At 43.4% G+C, this 21,243-nt stretch overlaps 1 protein-coding gene across 1 annotated transcript in view; it reads left to right on the top strand.

Moving 5' to 3' along the window:
- Positions 1 to 21,243, top strand: part of ZNF592 (zinc finger protein 592) — a 98,178-nt gene that overhangs the window by 58,900 nt on the left and 18,035 nt on the right. Inside the window, 3 exon segments of the mRNA XM_075576077.1 lie at positions 14,686 to 16,937; positions 18,283 to 18,461; positions 19,582 to 19,758. Of these exon segments, the coding sequence (XP_075432192.1) occupies positions 14,706 to 16,937; positions 18,283 to 18,461; positions 19,582 to 19,758 (2,588 nt within the window). The 5' untranslated portion in view covers positions 14,686 to 14,705.

Here is a 21,243-nt window from a genome sequence, read left to right as displayed (position 1 = left end):
AGCGCGTCACAGCAGTAATACACGGGATATAATAATATAACACATCTATGTACGTAGCGCGTCACAGCAGTAATACACAGGATATAATAATATAACACATCTATGTACGTAGCGCGTCACAGCAGTTATACACGGGATATAATAATATAACACATCTATGTACGTAGCGCGTCACAGCAGTAATACACGGGATATAATAATATAACACATCTATGTACGTAGCGCGTCACAGCAGTAATACACGGGATATAATAATATAACACATCTATGTACGTAGCGCGTCACAGCAGTAATACACGGGATATAATAATATAACACATCTATGTACGTAGCGCGTCACAGCAGTAATACACAGGATATAATAATATAACACATCTATGTACGTAGCGCGTCACAGCAGTTATACGCGGGATATAATAATATAACACATCTATGTACGTAGCGCGTCACAGCAGTAATACACAGGATATAATTATATAACACATCTATGTACGTAGCGCGTCACAGCAGTAATACACGGGATATAATAATATAACACATCTATGTACGTAGCGCGTCACAGCAGTAATACACGGGATATCATAATATAACACGTCTATGTACGTAGCGCGTCACAGCAGTAATACGCGGGATATAATAATATAACACATCTATGTACGTAGCGCGTCACAGCAGTAATACACGGGATATAATATAACACATCTATGTACGTAGCGCGTCACAGCAGTAATACACGGGATATAATATTATAACACATCTATGTACGTAGCGCGTCACAGCAGTAATACACGGGATATAATAATACAACACATCTATGTACGTAGCGCGTCACAGCAGTAATACGCGGGATATAATAATATAACACATCTATGTACGTAGCGCGTCACAGCAGTAATACGCGGGATATAATAATATAACACATCTATGTACGTAGCGCGTCACAGCAGTAATACACGGGATATAATAATATAACACATCTATGTACGTAGCGTGTCACAGCAGTAATACACGGGATATAATATAACACATCTATGTACGTAGCGCGTCACAGCAGTAATACGCGGGATATAATATAACACATCTATGTACGTAGCGCGTCGCAGCAGTAATACGCGGGATATGATAATGTAACACATCTATGTACGTAGCGCGTCACAGCAGTAATACGCGGGATATAATAATATAACACGTCTATGTACGTAGCGCGTCACAGCAGTAATACGCGGGATATAATAATATAACACATCTATGTACGTAGCGCGTCACAGCAGTAATACACGGGATATAATAATATAACACATCTATATAAATAGCGCGTCACAGCAGTAATACACGGGATATAATAACATAACATGTCTATGTACGTAGCGCGTCACAGCAGTAATACACGGGATATAATAATATAACACATTTATGTACGTAGCGCGTCACAGCAGTAATACACGGGATATAATAACACAACACATCTATGTACGTAGCGCGTCACAGCAGTAATACACGGCATATAATAACATAACACATCTATGTACGTAGCGCGTCACAGCAGTAATACGCGGGATATAATAACATAACACATCTATGTACGTAGCGCGTCACAGCAGTAATACACGGGATATAATATAACACATCTATGTACGTAGCGCGTCACATCAGTAATACACGGGATTTAATATAACACATCTATGTACGTAGCGCGTCACTGCAGTAATACACGGGATATAATAACATAACACATCTATGTACGTTGCGCGTCACAGCAGTAATACGCAGGATATAATAATATAACACATCTATGTACGTAGCGCGTCACAGCAATAATACACGGGATATAATAATATAACACATCTATGTACGTAGCGCGTCACAGCAGTAATACACGGGATATAATAATATAACACATCTATGAACGTAGCACGTCACAGCAGTAATACACGGGATATAATAACATAACACATCTATGTATGTTGCGCGTCACAGCAGTAATACACGGGATATAATAACATAACACATCTATGTACCTAGCGCGTCACAGCAGTAATACATGGGATATAATAAAATAACACATCTATGTACGTAGCGCGTCACAGCAGTAATACACGGGATATAATAATATAACACATCTTTGTACGTAGCGCGTCACAGCAGTAATACGCGGGATATAATAATATAACACATCTATGTACGTAGCGCGTCACAGCAGTAATACACGGGATATAATAATATAACACATCTATGTACGTAGCGCGTCACAGCAGTAATACACGGGATATAATATAACACATCTATGTACGTAGCGCGTCACATCAGTAATACACGGGATATAATAATATAACACATCTATGTACGTAGCGCGTCACAGCAGTAATACGCGGGATATAATAATATAACACATCTATGTACGTAGCGCGTCACAGCAGTAATACACGGGATATAATATAACACATCTATGTACGAAGCGCGTCACAGCAGTAATACACGGGATATAATAATATAACACATCTATGTACGTAGCGCGTCACAGCAGTAATACACGGGATATAATATAACACATCTATGTACGTAGCGCGTCACAGCAGTAATACGCGGGATATAATATAACACATCTATGTACGTAGCGCGTCGCAGCAGTAATACGCGGGATATGATAATGTAACACATCTATGTACGTAGCGCGTCACAGCAGTAATACGCGGGATATAATAATATAACACGTCTATGTACGTAGCGCGTCACAGCAGTAATACGCGGGATATAATAATATAACACATTTATGTACGTAGCGCGTCACAGCAGTAATACACGGGATATAATAACATAACACATCTATGTACGTAGCGCGTCACAGCAGTAATACGCGGGATATAATAACATAACACATCTATGTACGTAGCGCGTCACAGCAGTAATACGCGGGATATAATAACATAACACATCTATGTACGTAGCGCGTCACAGCAGTAATACACGGGATTTAATATAACACATCTATGTACGTAGCGCGTCACAGCAGTAATACACGGGATATAATATAACACATCTATGTACGTAGCGCGTCACAGCAGTAATACACAGGATATAATAATATAACACATCTATGTACGTAGCGCGTCACAGCAGTTATACACGGGATATAATAATATAACACATCTATGTACGTAGCGCGTCACAGCAGTAATACACGGGATATAATAATATAACACATCTATGTACGTAGCGCGTCACAGCAGTAATACACGGGATATAATAATATAACACATCTATGTACGTAGCGCGTCACAGCAGTAATACACGGGATATAATAATATAACACATCTATGTACGTAGCGCGTCACAGCAGTAATACACAGGATATAATAATATAACACATCTATGTACGTAGCGCGTCACAGCAGTAATACGCGGGATATAATAATATAACACATCTATGTACGTAGCGCGTCACAGCAGTAATACACAGGATATAATAATATAACACATCTATGTACGTAGCGCGTCACAGCAGTAATACACGGGATATAATAATATAACACATCTATGTACGTAGCGCGTCACAGCAGTAATACACGGGATATCATAATATAACACGTCTATGTACGTAGCGCGTCACAGCAGTAATACGCGGGATATAATAATATAACACATCTATGTACGTAGCGCGTCACAGCAGTAATACACGGGATATAATATAACACGTCTATGTACGTAGCGCGTCACAGCAGTAATACGCGGGATATAATAATATAACACATCTATGTACGTAGCGCGTCACAGCAGTAATACACGGGATATAATAATACAACACATCTATGTACGTAGCGCGTCACAGCAGTAATACGCGGGATATAATAATATAACACATCTATGTACGTAGCGCGTCACAGCAGTAATACGCGGGATATAATAATATAACACATCTATGTACGTAGCGCGTCACAGCAGTAATACACAGGATATAATAATATAACACATCTATGTACGTAGCGCGTCACAGCAGTAATACACGGGATATAATATAACACATCTGTACGTAGCGCGTCACAGCAGTAATACGCGGGATATAATATAACACATCTATGTACGTAGCGCGTCGCAGCAGTAATACGCGGGATATGATAATGTAACACATCTATGTACGTAGCGCGTCACAGCAGTAATACGCGGGATATAATAATATAACACGTCTATGTACGTAGCGCGTCACAGCAGTAATACGCGGGATATAATAACATAACACATCTATGTACGTAGCGCGTCACAGCAGTAATACACGGGATATAATATAACACATCTATGTACGTAGCGCGTCACATCAGTAATACACGGGATTTAATATAACACATCTATGTACGTAGCGCGTCACTGCAGTAATACACGGGATATAATAACATAACACATCTATGTACGTTGCGCGTCACAGCAGTAATACGCAGGATATAATAATATAACACATCTATGTACGTAGCGCGTCACAGCAATAATACACGGGATATAATAATATAACACATCTATGTACGTAGCGCGTCACAGCAGTAATACACGGGATATAATAATATAACACATCTATGAACGTAGCACGTCACAGCAGTAATACACGGGATATAATAACATAACACATCTATGTACGTTGCGCGTCACAGCAGTAATACACGGGATATAATAACATAACACATCTATGTACCTAGCGCGTCACAGCAGTAATACACGGGATATAATAAAATAACACATCTATGTACGTAGCGCGTCACAGCAGTAATACACGGGATATAATAATATAACACATCTTTGTACGTAGCGCGTCACAGCAGTAATACGCGGGATATAATAATATAACACATCTATGTACGTAGCGCGTCACAGCAGTAATACACGGGATATAATAATATAACACATCTATGTACGTAGCGCGTCACAGCAGTAATACACGGGATATAATATAACACATCTATGTACGTAGCGCGTCACAGCAGTAATACACAGGATATAATAATATAACACATCTATGTACGTAGCGCGTCACAGCAGTTATACACGGGATATAATAATATAACACATCTATGTACGTAGCGCGTCACAGCAGTAATACACGGGATATAATAATATAACACATCTATGTACGTAGCGCGTCACAGCAGTAATACACGGGATATAATATAACACATCTATGTACGTAGCGCGTCACATCAGTAATACACGGGATATAATAATATAACACATCTATGTACGTAGCGCGTCACAGCAGTAATACGCGGGATATAATAATATAACACATCTATGTACGTAGCGCGTCACAGCAGTAATACACGGGATATAATATAACACATCTATGTACGTAGCGCGTCACAGCAGTAATACGCGGGATATAATATAACACATCTATGTACGTAGCGCGTCGCAGCAGTAATACGCGGGATATGATAATGTAACACATCTATGTACGTAGCGCGTCACAGCAGTAATACGCGGGATATAATAATATAACACGTCTATGTACGTAGCGCGTCACAGCAGTAATACGCGGGATATAATAATATAACACATCTATGTACGTAGCGCGTCACAGCAGTAATACACGGGATATAATAATATAACACATCTATATAAATAGCGCGTCACAGCAGTAATACGCGGGATATAATAATATAACACGTCTATGTACGTAGCGCGTCACAGCAGTAATACACGGGATATAATAACATAACATGTCTATGTACGTAGCGCGTCACAGCAGTAATACACGGGATATAATAATATAACACATTTATGTACGTAGCGCGTCACAGCAGTAATACACGGGATATAATAACATAACACATCTATGTACGTAGCACGTCACAGCAGTAATACGCGGGATATAATAACATAACACATCTATGTACGTAGCGCGTCACAGCAGTAATACACGGGATTTAATATAACACATCTATGTACGTAGCGCGTCACAGCAGTAATACACGGGATTTAATATAACACATCTATGTACGTAGCGCGTCACTGCAGTAATACACGGGATATAATAACATAACACATCTATGTACGTTGCGCGTCACAGCAGTGATACGCAGGATATAATAATATAACACATCTATGTACGTAGCGCGTCACAGCAGTAATACACGGGATATAATAATATAACACATCTATGTACGTAGCGCGTCACAGCAGTAATACGCGGGATATAATAATATAACACATCTATGTACGTAGCGCGTCACAGCAGTAATACGCGGGATATAATAATATAACACATCTATGTACGTAGCGCGTCACAGCAGTAATACGCGGGATATAATAATATAACACATCTATGTACGTAGCGCGTCACAGCAGTAATACACGGGATATAATATAACACATCTATGTACGTAGCGCGTCACAGCAGTAATACACGGGATATAATAATATAACACATCTATGTACGTAGCGCGTCACAGCAGTAATACACGGGATATAATATAACACATCTATGTACGTAGCGCGTCATAGCAGTAATACGCGGGATATAATATAACACATCTATGTACGTAGCGCGTCGCAGCAGTAATACGCGGGATATGATAATGTAACACATCTATGTACGTAGCGCGTCACAGCAGTAATACGCGGGATATAATAATATAACACGTCTATGTACGTAGCGCGTCACAGCAGTAATACGCGGGATATAATAATATTACACATCTATGTACGTAGCGCGTCACAGCAGTAATACACGGGATATAATAATATAACACATCTATATAAATAGCGCGTCACAGCAGTAATACGCGGGATATAATAATATAACACGTCTATGTACGTAGCGCGTCACAGCAGTAATACACGGGATATAATAACATAACATGTCTATGTACGTAGCGCGTCACAGCAGTAATACACGGGATATAATAATATAACACATTTATGTACGTAGCGCGTCACAGCAGTAATACACGGGATATAATAACATAACACATCTTTGTACGTAGCGCGTCACAGCAGTAATACACGGGATATAATAACATAACACATCTATGTACGTAGCGCGTCACAGCAGTAATACGCGGGATATAATAACATAACACGTCTATGTACGTAGCGCGTCACAGCAGTAATACACGGGATTTAATATAACACATCTATGTACGTAGCGCGTCACAGCAGTAATACACGGGATTTAATATAACACATCTATGTACGTAGCGCGTCACTGCAGTAATACACGGGATATAATAACATAACACATCTATGTACGTTGCGCGTCACAGCAGTGATACGCAGGATATAATAATATAACACATCTATGTACGTAGCGCGTCACAGCAGTAATACACGGGATATAATAATATAACACATCTATGTACGTAGCGCGTCACAGCAATAATACACGGGATATAATAATATAACACATCTATGTACGTAGCGCGTCACAGCAGTAATACACGGGATATAATAATATAACACATCTATGTACGTAGCGCGTCACAGCAGTAATACACGGGATATAATAACATAACACATCTATGTACCTAGCGCGTCACAGCAGTAATACACGGGATATAATAATATAACACTTCTACTGTATGTACGTAGCGCGTCACAGCAGTAATACACGGGATATAATAATATAACACATCTATGTACGTAGCGCGTCACAGCAGTAATACGCGGGATATAATAACATAACACATCTATGTACGTAGCGCGTCACAGCAGTAATACACGGGATATAATAATATAACACATCTATGTACGTAGCGCGTCACAGCAGTAATACACGGGATATAATATAACACATTTATGTACGTAGCGAGTCACAGCAGTAATACACGGGATATAATATAACACATCTATGTACGTAGCGCGTCACAGCAGTAATACATGGGATATAATATAACACATCTATGTACGTAGCGCGTCACAGCAGTAATACACGGGATATAATAATATAACACATCTATGTACGTAGCGCATCACAGCAGTAATACACGGGATATAATAACATAACACGTCTATGTACGTAGCGCGTCACATCAGTAATACACGGGATATAATAATATAACACATCTATGTACGTAGCGCGTCACAGCAGTAATACACGGGATATAATAATATAACACATCTATGTACGTAGCGCGTCACAGCAGTAATACGCGGGATATAATAATATATCACACCTATGTACGTAGCGCGTCACAGCAGTAATACACGGGATATAATAATATAACACATCTATGTACGTAGCGCGTCACAGCAGTAATACACGGGATATAATAATATAACACATCTATGTACGTAGCGCGTCACAGCAGTAATACACAGGATATAATAATATAACACATCTATGTACGTAGCGCGTCACAGCAGTAATACACGGGATATAATAATATAACACATCTATGTACGTAGCGCGTCATAGCAGTAATACACAGGATATAATAATATAACACATCTATGTACGTAGCGCGTCACAGCAGTAATACGCGGGATATAATAGTATAACACATCTATGTACGTAGCGCGTCACAGGAGTAATACACGGGATATAATAATATAACACATCTATGTACGTAGCGCGTCACATCAGTAATACACGGGATATAATAATATAACACATCTATGTACGTAGCGCGTCACAGCAGTAATACACGGGATATAATAATATAACACGTCTATGTACGTAGCGCGTCACAGCAGTAATACACGGAATATAATAATATAACACATCTATGTACGTAGCGCGTCGCAGCAGTAATACGCGGGATATGATAATGTAACACATCTATGTACGTAGCGCGTCACAGCAGTAATACGCGGGATATAATAATATAACACGTCTATGTACGTAGCGCGTCACAGCAGTAATACGCGGGATATAATAATATAACACATCTATGTACGTAGCGCGTCACAGCAGTAATACACGGGATATAATAATATAACACATCTATATAAATAGCGCGTCACAGCAGTAATACGCGGGATATAATAATATAACACGTCTATGTACGTAGCGCGTCACAGCAGTAATACACGGGATATAATAACATAACATGTCTATGTACGTAGCGCGTCACAGCAGTAATACACGGGATATAATAATATAACACATTTATGTACGTAGCGCGTCACAGCAGTAATACACGGGATATAATAACATAACACATCTTTGTACGTAGCGCGTCACAGCAGTAATACACGGGATATAATAACATAACACATCTATGTACGTAGCGCGTCACAGCAGTAATACGCGGGATATAATAACATAACACATCTATGTACGTAGCGCGTCACAGCAGTAATACACGGGATTTAATATAACACATCTATGTACGTAGCGCGTCACTGCAGTAATACACGGGATATAATAACATAACACATCTATGTACGTTGCGCGTCACAGCAGTGATACGCAGGATATAATAATATAACACATCTATGTACGTAGCGCGTCACAGCAATAATACACGGGATATAATAATATAACACATCTATGTACGTAGCGCGTCACAGCAGTAATACACGGGATATAATAATATAACACATCTATGTACGTAGCGCGTCACTGCAGTAATACACGGGATATAATAACATAACACATCTATGTACCTAGCGCGTCACAGCAGTAATACACGGGATATAATAATATAACACATCTACTGTATGTACGTAGCGCGTCACAGCAGTAATACACGGGATATAATAATATAACACATCTATTTACGTAGCGCGTCACAGCAGTAATACACGGGATATAATAATATAACACATCTATGTACGTAGCGCGTCACAGCAGTAATACGCGGGATATAATAACATAACACATCTATGTACGTAGCGCGTCACAGCAGTAATACACGGGATATAATAATATAACACATCTATGTACGTAGCGCGTCACAGCAGTAATACACGGGATATAATAATATAACACATCTATGTACGTAGCGCGTCACAGCAGTAATACACGGGATATAATATAACACATCTATGTACGTAGCGCGTCACAGCAGTAATACACGGGATATAATATAACACATCTATGTACGTAGCGCGTCACAGCAGTAATACACGGGATATAATATAACACATCTATGTACGTAGCGCGTCACAGCAGTAATACGCGGGATATAATATCATAACACGTCTATGTACATAGCGCGTCACAGCAGTAATACACGGGATATAATAATATAACACGTCTATGTACGTAGCGCGTCACAGCAGTAATACACGGGATATAATAATATAACACATCTATGTACGTAGCGCGTCACAGCAGTAATACGCGGGATATAATAACATAACACGTCTATGTACGTAGCGCGTCACAGCAGTAATACACGGGATATAATAATATAACACATCTATGTACGTAGCGCGTCACAGCAGTAATACACGGGATATAATAATATAACACATCTATGTACGTAGCGCGTCACAGCAGTAATACACGGGATATAATAACATAACACGTCTATGTACGTAGCGCGTCACAGCAGTAATACACGGGATATAATAATATAACACATCTATGTACGTAGCGCGTCACAGCAGTAATACGCGGGATATAATAATATAACACACCTATGTACGTAGCGCGTCACAGCAGTAATACACGGGATATAATAATATAACACATCTATGTACGTAGCGCGTCACAGCAGTAATACACGGGATATAATAATATAACACATCTATGTACGTAGCGCGTCACAGCAGTAATACGCGGGATATGATAATGTAACACATCTATGTACGTAGCGCGTCACAGCAGTAATACACGGGATATAATAATATAACACATCTATGTACGTAGCGCGTCACAGCAGTAATACGCGGGATATAATAATATAACACATCTATATAAATAGCGCGTCACAGCAGTAATACGCGGGATATAATATAACACATCTATGTACGTAGCGCGTCACAGCAGTAATACACAGGATATAATAATATAACACATCTATGTACGTAGCGCGTCACAGCAGTAATACACGGGATATAATAATATAACACATCTATGTACGTAGCGCGTCATAGCAGTAATACACAGGATATAATAATATAACACATCTATGTACGTAGCGCGTCACAGCAGTAATACGCGGGATATAATAGTATAACACATCTATGTACATAGCGCGTCACAGGAGTAATACACGGGATATAATAATATAACACATCTATGTACGTAGCGCGTCACAGCAGTAATACACGGGATATAATAATATAACACATCTATGTACGTAGCGCGTCACAGCAGTAATACACGGGATATAATAATATAACACGTCTATGTACGTAGCGCGTCACAGCAGTAATACACGGAATATAATAATATAACACATCTATGTACGTAGCGCGTCACAGCAGTAATACACGGAATATAATAATATAACACATCTATGTACGTAGCGCGTCACAGCAGTAATACACAGGATATAATAATATAACACATCTATGTACGTAGCGCGTCACAGCAGTAATACGCGGGATATGATAATGTAACACATCTATGTACGTAGCGCGTCACAGCAGTAATACACGGGATATAATAATATAACAGATCTATGTACGTAGCGCGTCACAGCAGTAATACACGGGATATAATAACATAACACATCTATGTACGTAGCCCGTCGCAGCAGTAATACACGGGATATAATAATATAACACATCTATGTACGTAGCGTGTCACAGCAGTAATACACGGGATATAATAATATAACAGATCTATGTACGTAGCGCGTCACAGCAGTAATACACGGGATATAATAATATAACACATCTATGTACGTAGCGTGTCACAGCAGTAATACACGGGATATAATAATATAACACATCTATGTACGTAGCCCGTCGCAGCAGTAATACACGGGATATAATAATATAACACATCTATGTACGTAGCGTGTCACAGCAGTAATACACGGGATATAATAATATAACACATCTATGTACGTAGCGCGTCACAGCAGTAATACACGGGATATAATAACATAACACATCTATGTACGTAGCGCGTCACAGCAGTAATACGCGGGATATAATAATATAACACATCTATGTACGTAGCGCGTCACAGCAGTAATACACGGGATATAATAATATAACACATCTATGTACGTAGCGCGTCACAGCAGTAATACACGGGATATAATAATATAACACATCTATGTACACACACACAGTATCACTACTTTATATGTGTACACACACAGTGTCACTACTTTATATGTGTACACACACAGTATCACAACTTTCTGTGTACACACACAGCATCACTACTTTATATGTGTACACACACAGTATCATAACTTTATATGTGTACACACACACTGTATCACTACTTTATATGTGCACACACACAGTATCACTACTTTGTGTACACACACACAGTATCACTACTTTATATGTGTACACACACAGTATCACTACTTTATATGTGTACAAACACAGTATCACTACTTTATATGTGTACACACACACAGTATCACTACTTTATATGTGTACACACACAGTATCACTACTTTATGTGTACTCACACAGTATCACTACTTTATGTGTACACACACTGTATCACTACTTTATATGTACACACACACAGTATCACTACTTTATGTGTACACACACACACAGTATCACTACTTTCTGTGTACACACACAGTATCACTACTTTATATGTACACACACAGTATCACTACTTTATTTGTGTACACACACACAGTATCACTAATTTATATGTGTACACACACACTGTATCACTACTTTATGTGTACACACACAGTATCACTACTTTATATGTGTACACACACACAGTATCACTACTTTATGTGTACACACACACAGTATCACTACTTTATATGTGCACACACACAGTATCACTACTTTATATGTTTACACACACAGTATCACTTCTTTATATGTGTACACACACAGTATCACTACTTTATATGTGTACACAAACACAGTATCACTAATTTATATATGTACACACACAGTATCACTACTTTATATGTACACACACACAGATCACTACTTTATATGTGTACACAAACACAGTATCGCTACTTTATATGTGTACACACACAGTATCACTACTTTATATGTACACACACCGTATCACTACTTTATGTGTGCACACACAGGATCACTACTTTATATGTGTACACACACAGTATAACTACTTTATATGTGTACACAAACACAGTATCACTACTTTATATGTGTACACACACAGTATCACTACTTTATATGTACACACACACAGATCACTACTTTATATGTGTACACAAACACAGTATCACTACTTTATATGTGTACACACACACAGATCACTACTTTATATGTACACACACAGTATCACTACTTTATATGTGTACACACACATTATCACTACTTTATATGTACACACACAGTATCGCTACTTTATATGTGTACACACACAGTATCACTACTTTATATGTGCACACACACAGTATCACTACTTTATATGTGTACACATACAGTATCACTACTTTATATGTGTACACACACAGTATCACTACTTTATATGTACACACACACAGATCACTACTTTATATGTACACACACAGTATCACTACTTTATATGTGTACACACACACAGTATCACTACTTTATATGTGTACACACACACAGTATCACTACTTTATATGTGTACACACACACATTATCACTACTTTATATGTACACACACTGTATCACTACTTTATATGTACACACACAGTATCACTACTTTATATGTGCACACACACAGTATCACTACTTTATATGTGCACACACACAGTATCACTACTTTATATGTGTACACACACAGTATCACTACTTTATATGTGTACACACACAGTATCACTACTTTATATGTGTACACAAACACAGCATCACTACTTTATATGTACACACACACAGTATCACTACTTTATATGTGTACACACACACAGCATCACTACTTTATATGTGTACACACACAGTATCACTACTTTATATGTGTACACACACAGTATCACTACTTTATATGCTTTTTAATTGCGCATATAACCTCCCGGGTCTCAGCACACAGAGATATCCCCCTCCCGGGTCTCAGCACAGAGATATCCCCCCCACCTCCCGGGTCTCAGCACACAGAGATATCCTCCCCCTCCCGGGTCTCAGCACACAGAGATATACCCCCCTCCCGGGTCTCAGCACACAGAGATATACCCCCCTCCCGAGTCTCAGCACACAGATATAGCACACAGAGATATCCCCCCTCCTCCCAGGTCTCAGCACACAGATATAGCACACAGAGATATCCCCCCCTCCCGGGTCTCAGCACACAGAGATATCCCCCCCTCCCGGGTCTCAGCACACAGAGATATCCCCCCCTCCCGGGTCTCAGCACACCGATATCCCCCCTCCCAGGTCTCAGCACACAAAGATATCCTCCACCTCCCGGGTCTCAGCACACAGAGATATACCCCCCTCCCAGGTCTCAGCACACAGAGATCTCCCCCCCCCCCCAGGTCTCAGCGTCCCAGCTTTTACACAGAACGGATATAAAAATACTTCCAGGTGTCTTGGGGCCCCTCTTGCAGGGAAAGGGTTAACTCCCTACAACATGTCACTGCCGTGGGGTCAGTTTGGCCCTAGCCGGGATCGATAAGCCTTAACATAATGATTAGTTTTCCCCTCTTGTTACAGATTTCGTTCCACTTCCAGTCATGGGAGACATGAAGACTCCCGATTTTGACGACCTCCTGGCTGCTTTTGACATCCCCGATGCCACCAGCCTCGATTCCAAGGAAGCGATCCAATCTACAAGCGACGAGCCAGAGAACCACCTGAAACCGGCGGGCTTGTGCATGGACGAGAACCTGTCCCTGGCTCACTCAGCGCCGACTCCCGACGTGCCGGCGGTCAGCGTCATCGTGAAGAACACCAGCCGGCAGGAGTCCTTCGAGGGGGCAGAGAAAGAGGGGAACCACATGGGGCCGGCGCTGCTCCAGAACGGGTTCCGCGGGCCGGAGATGGGATCTGAGTCCCACGTCATGGGACACAGCTATGGGAAGTTTGAGCCGGGTTTTATCAACGGTGACAGCTCGAGAGGCTACGCCGAGAAACTCGAGCAGCACAAGTCCGAGCCCTTACCGACCTTCAGCCAGTTTAGCCCAATTTCAAGCCCAGAGCCAGAAGATTCTGCGAATGAGGACCGCGTTCTGAGTAAGCAGAAGGCTGCCGAGAATCTTTACTTCCCACCACCCTCCATGTACGTTCCTGCCGAGGGCTGTGTGGTGGATTCTCTGAGGAAGCCAACGGAGACTGAACTCAGCATGTTCGACCAGTACTGTAAAAAGGACCAGAAGGCGGACTGCAAGGAGGCGGACAGGGAGGAGGAGGAGAGGTCCACGGAGCCTAGCAGAGATGCTGAGAAGGACAGTAACTTTCTTGGAGTCTCTCCGCCGTTTGAAGACGGGCAGGACATCCACGTCAAAGAGGAGAAAGAGTTTTCAGAGTGTTTATCAGCAGTGGAGCCGTGCCAGCGTAGCAAACCAGCAAACTCTAAGCTGTCTTCCTGCGTGGCAGCTCTGGTGGCCCTGCAGGCCAAGAAGGTTGCAGTGGTCACCAAGGAAGAGCCCTTGAGTGTCACTAAAGAAGCAGCAGGCCAGTTGAAAGAGAGTATTAAAGGGAGTCCCAAGATGCCCAAGTCTCCGAAGAGTCCTAGGAGTCCACTGGAGGTTGTGAAGAAGATCATCAAACCTCCGGACAGTCCCATGAGCGTCTGCAGTGACACCAGTAGCAAAGGTTCTCCCTCGGTCTGTGCTGGCTCCTCACCCGCCATCCCAAAAGTGAGGATAAAGACAATCAAGACGTTGTCCGGAGAGATCAAGAGAACAGTGACCAGAATATTGCCGGAGGTTGAAACGGACGACATGCTGAAGTCTCCTGAGGAGCTCTTGTCCGAAAACTCGGCTGGTGAAGACGTCAAACCGCTGGATGTTGTGGTTGTGCCGGAAAAGGCAAGGAATTCTGGAAGGACTACAGTGCCTGCCGGCAGCCAGGCACCCAGGGCTGCCAGTCCACAAGTAGCCAATGCCAAAGGCGACAAGAAGAAAGGAGTGTCGGCTTCAAGTCTTCAGAACCCTGTCAGTGGCTCACCGAAGACCTCGAACTCCTCACAGAAGAAAAACCCACCGGCATCCACCAAGGCAGCATCCACCCCAACCACGCTCCTCCCCAAAGCCGTCCACCTAGCCAACCTCAACCTGGTCCCCAACAGCGTCACAACATCTGTGGCCACCAAATCCCCAGCTGCACTGAGGGTTCCACTGGTCCACCAAGTCAAGATAGCCGCACCCGTCATTGTGGAGGCCTTTAATAAACTTCTATACAGCACCAACCCCGTCCCAACGTACACCCCCAACCTGAGCCCTCCTCCCGAGTGTAACATCCACCTGCCAGCTTCTGGTTACACATGCCTGGAGTGCGGAGACTCGTTTGCCTTGGAGAGGAGCCTTGCTCAGCACCACGGCAGGCGGAGCATCCACATTGAGGTGAATTGCACCCAGTGCTCCAAGATGGTGCAGTTTTACAACAAGTGCAGCCTGCTGAGCCACGCCAGGGAACACAAGAGCAAAGGGCTGATCATGCAGTGCTCCCAGCTCATGCTGAAACCCATTTCCTCTGAGCAGATGCTCGCATCTCTTCCCCTTCTAGCCCCATCGGGCGCAGTTGCCCTTCAACCCTCAGCCTCCGCCCAACGGGCTGCCATCCAACGGACGATAGCCCCGACGGTACCCCTGGCAGTGCCGTCGGGGCCGGCCATGCCTCTCTACGCCGACCCGTACGGACTGATACGCCACGGGTTCAAGTGTCTGGAGTGTACCAAGCAGGTGGAAGACTACACGTGTCTGGCCGGACATTACCAGAGGGTGGCCGAGGAAAAAGACGGGCTGGTGAGTGCGGTTCCATGTGTCAATGCAGGGCTTCAGGGAGAACATGCTGACGCCCGGTGTAGTGGTTAGAGGTGTAGGATTCCTTCACTATAGGGCGTCTGTTTCCACCGCTCTTGCTTCCTTTCCCGGCTCGCTGATTATTGACCCTTTTGTTAGCAGAGGGGCAAGAAGGGGATCAACCTCTAATCCTCCCCCGAGGGTGAAAGTGTTAATCTGTGTGTTATTCCGGAGAGAGAAAATGTATATGGACTTCAAACAGCCTCTGGCCCCTCGAGACTCCCCAACAGGTCAGGTTTTATTTGGTTCTATTGGGTTGAAGCAAGGGGTCTCCGGATCTGAACCCCGTCAATTTCAGCTCCCGTGACCCCCTGCTTCCGGAGATACCTGTAAGTTAAGTGCCAGTAGCTGCGCTCCTTGGCTACCAGGGTTTACTATATGGCCGCTCTTGAGATATTTCCCGGGCCGTCGGGCCAATAGGAAGAAGTGACATCACGGTGCGGCTTCCTATTGGCCCATGTGACGTACTGACCCCTTAACCATGTCACTGCCATTAGTACACTTTTCTCCTAGGATGGACTGACATCTTAACCATGTTCTCTCTCTCTCTCCCTCCCGCCCTCCTCGCTCGCTCTCCCTCTCGCCCTCCTCGCTCGCTCGCTCTAACTCCTGCCCTCCTCTCGCTCGCTCTCCCTCGCTCGCTCGCTCTCCCGCCCTCCTCTCGCTCGCTCTCCCTCCTGCCCTCCTCTCTCGCTTGCTCTCCCTCCTGCCCCCCTCTCTCGCTTGCTCTCCCTCCTGCCCCCCTCTCTCGCTCGCTCTCCCTCCTGCCCCACTCTCTCGCTCGCTCTCCCTCCTGCCCCACTCTCTCGCTCGCTCTCCCTCCTGCCCCCCTCTCTCGCTCGCTCTCCCTCCTGCCCCTCTCTCGCTCGCTCTCCCTCCCGCCCCCCTCTCGCGCTCGCTCTCCCTCCCGCCCTCCTCGCGCTCGCTCTCCCACTCTCCTTGCTCGCTCGCTCTCCCTCCTGCCATCCTCTCTCGCTCGCTCTCCCTCCCGCCCTCCTCGCGCTTGCTCTCCCACTCTCCTCGCTCGCTCTCCCTCCTGCCCTCCTCTCTCGCTCGCTCTCCCTCCTGCCCCCCTCTCTCGCTCGCTCTCCCTCCTGCCCCCCTCTCTCGCTCGCTCTCCCTCCTGCCCCCCTGTCTCGCTCGCTCTCCCTCCTGCCCCCCTCTCTCGCTCGCTCTCCCTCCTGCCCCCCTTTCTCGCTCACTCTCCCTCCTGCCCCCCTTTCTCGCTCGCTCTCCCTCCTGCCCCCCTTTCTCGCTCGCTCTCCCTCCTGCCCCCCTGTCTCTGCAGACCTGCCAAGTGTGTCAGATGATGCTTCCGAACAAGTGCAGTTACGGAGCTCACCAGCGCATCCACACACACAAGTCTCCGTACTGCTGCCCGGAGTGTGGGGTGCTCTGTAGATCCGCCTATTTCCAGACTCACGTTAAGGAGAACTGCCTGCATTACACCCGCAAGGTGGCGTTCAGGTGGGAAACTCTCTGTGCTGCGGCGTTGTGTTGTGCCTGTGTGTGTGTCTATCTATCTCTATCTAGATAGATATCTCTGGATAGGTAGATATCTCTATATAGGTGTGTGTGTGTGTGTGTGTGTGTGTGTGTGTGTGTGTGTGTGTGTGTGTGTGTGTGTGTCTCAAACTCCTACACCCACCACATAATGAATATATATTTCAAAAAGAGTGCTACTGAGCGTGGCAAATGTATACAACAAAAGACGGGTGCCCAATGATTCATCCAATTGACAAAACATATATGGTAATAAGTATAATAATAGAATTTATATTAGCGTTAGGGACCCCTGATATGTGGTCTGCCTTGGCGTTGGCTCAGGGGCTTACAACAATTTTGGCCAAAAATGTCAAACTAAAAGACCATTTTACTTATTAGATATTTATACATATATATTTAGGCACTGTACCGTGTATGAGTCTCACTGGATGTGCTAAAAACTGAGCTTTGTCTGTGTTTTATGTTTTGTCTCTGGTTTTAAAAATATATATTGCCATGCTCAGTAGCACTCCTCTGTGACACTCATATGCTTATATATATGTTGTGGTCATTTTGGGGGTTCAATAGGAGCTTGTTAGGTGTCCAGTATGTTTAATAAGTATAAAGTTTAAATACTTCAATAATAATAATAATTACTTGGTTATTTAGTTAAACCCTTTGGCCAAAGCGTCATAAGCCTGCATACCAAACGTCAAGCTATAACCAATAATGCAGGTCCTACACTACACTGTGATCCCTTCCTTTTACGTGTGTGTGTGTAACCCTAACCCTAACACACACACACGTATTTGATATAAATGTATGGTACAAATTTGTGTGTATATATTTATATGTATGGTGTGTGTGTGCGCAAAATATATACACACACAAATTTGTTTGGCTAAATATCATAAACTGACCCACCCCATAGCTTTGTGCTTAATGGAACATTCCAAGGAGCCAGGGTAACTGTATCCATGACAAGAGCCGAATCCAATCAGAATGCTCCCTTTCTGAAACATCCCGTCCTGCAGTGCAGGGTATCACGGTCTGTGCAGAGCAAAGCATTCTGATTGGCCCCTGACTTGGAACATCTCAACAGGTGCATTCACTGCGGGGTGGTTTTCATGTCGCTGGGAATGCTGAAGGTTCACATTCAGGACAAGCACTGCGAGGTCTTCCACAAGTGTTCCTTCTGCCCCATGGCCTTCAAGAGCACGGAGAGCACGGCCGCCCACATCACCGCACAGCACCCAAGCGCCGCACACAAGAACGCACAGTAAGTTATACACCCCCTCTCCCACTGTCCCCTGCTCGTCTTCCCAAGTGAGGGCAGTGAGACTGGAATGGAAGCTTCATCTGATTCTGTCTGCCATCTTGTTCTATCCCTGCGTAGCAGAGATTTGCAGAAGAAATGGGTGATATGGAAACGTTTTTTAATGTAGAAAGAGGGAGAGGAGCAAGTACTTCACTGAAAGGGTGGTAGATTCATGGAATAGCCTCCCTACAGAGGTGGTAGGGGTAATACAGTGAGCTTCTTGAAACATGCTTGGGATAGAAATCCGGCGAAATCCTAAGTATGAAAGAGAGCCAGAGATCTAATGGGGTCTGAGGTGGGGTAATATAGGGGTCTTGTTATTGGGAGGTGGGGTAATATAGGGGTGTTGTTATTGGGAGGTGGGGTAATATTTGGGTGTTGTGTTATTGGGAGGTGGGGTAATATTGGGGGTTTGTTATTGGAAGGTGGGGTAATATTGGGGTGTTGTGTTATTGGAAGGTGGGGTAATATTGGGGGTTTGTTATTGGAAGGTGGGGTAATATGGGGGGGTTGTGTTATTGGAAGGTGGGGTAATATTGGGGTGTTGTGTTATTGGAAGGTGGGGTAATATTGGGGTGTTGTGTTATTGGAAGGTGGGGTAATATTGGGGGTTTGTGATTGGAAGGTGAGATAATATTGAGGTGTTATTGGAAGGTGAGGTAATATTGGGGGGGTGTTATTGGAAGGTGGTGTAATATTGGGGGGGGTGTTATTGGAAGGTGGGGTAATATTGGGGGGGTGTTATTGGAAGGTGGTGTAATATTGGGGGGGGGGTGTTATTGGAAGGTGAGGTAATATTGGGGGGGTGTTATTGGAAGGTGGTGTAATATTGGGGGGGGTGTTATTGGAAGGTGGGGTAATATTGGGGGGGTGTTATTGGAAGGTGGGGTAATATTGGGGGGGTGTTATTGGAAGGTGGGGTAATATTGGGGGTTTATGTTATAGGAAGGTGGGGTAATATTGGGGGGGGGGTGTTATTGGAAGGTGGGGTAATATTGGGGGTTTATGTTATTGGAAGGTGGGGTAATATTGGGGTGTTGTGTTATTGGAAGTTGGGGTAATATTGGGGGGGGTGTTGTGTTTATTGGAAGGTGGGGTAATATTGTGGGGTGCTATTGGAAGGTGGGGTAATAGTGGGGTGTTGTGTGATTGGAAGGTGGGGTAATATTGGGGGGGTGTTATGGAAGGTGGGGTAATAGTGGGGTGTTGTGTTATTGGAAGGTGGGGTAATATTGGGGGTTTGTTATTGGAAGGTGGGGTAATATTGGGGGTTTGTGTTATTGGAAGGTGGGGTAATATTGGGGGGGGTGTCATTGGAAGGTGGGGTAATATTGGGGGGTTGTTGTGTTATTGGAAGGTGGGGTAATATTGGGGGTTTGTTATTGGAAGGTGGGGTAATATTGGGGGTTTGTGTTATTGGAAGGTGGGGTAATATTGGGGGTTTGT

The sequence above is a fragment of the Ascaphus truei genome, chromosome 18 (genome assembly GCF_040206685.1).
Source record: "Ascaphus truei isolate aAscTru1 chromosome 18, aAscTru1.hap1, whole genome shotgun sequence".
NCBI lineage: Eukaryota > Metazoa > Chordata > Amphibia > Anura > Ascaphidae > Ascaphus > Ascaphus truei.
The sequence above is the reverse complement of the archived record's forward strand: the minus strand, read 5'-3'. Positions and strand labels throughout refer to the sequence as shown.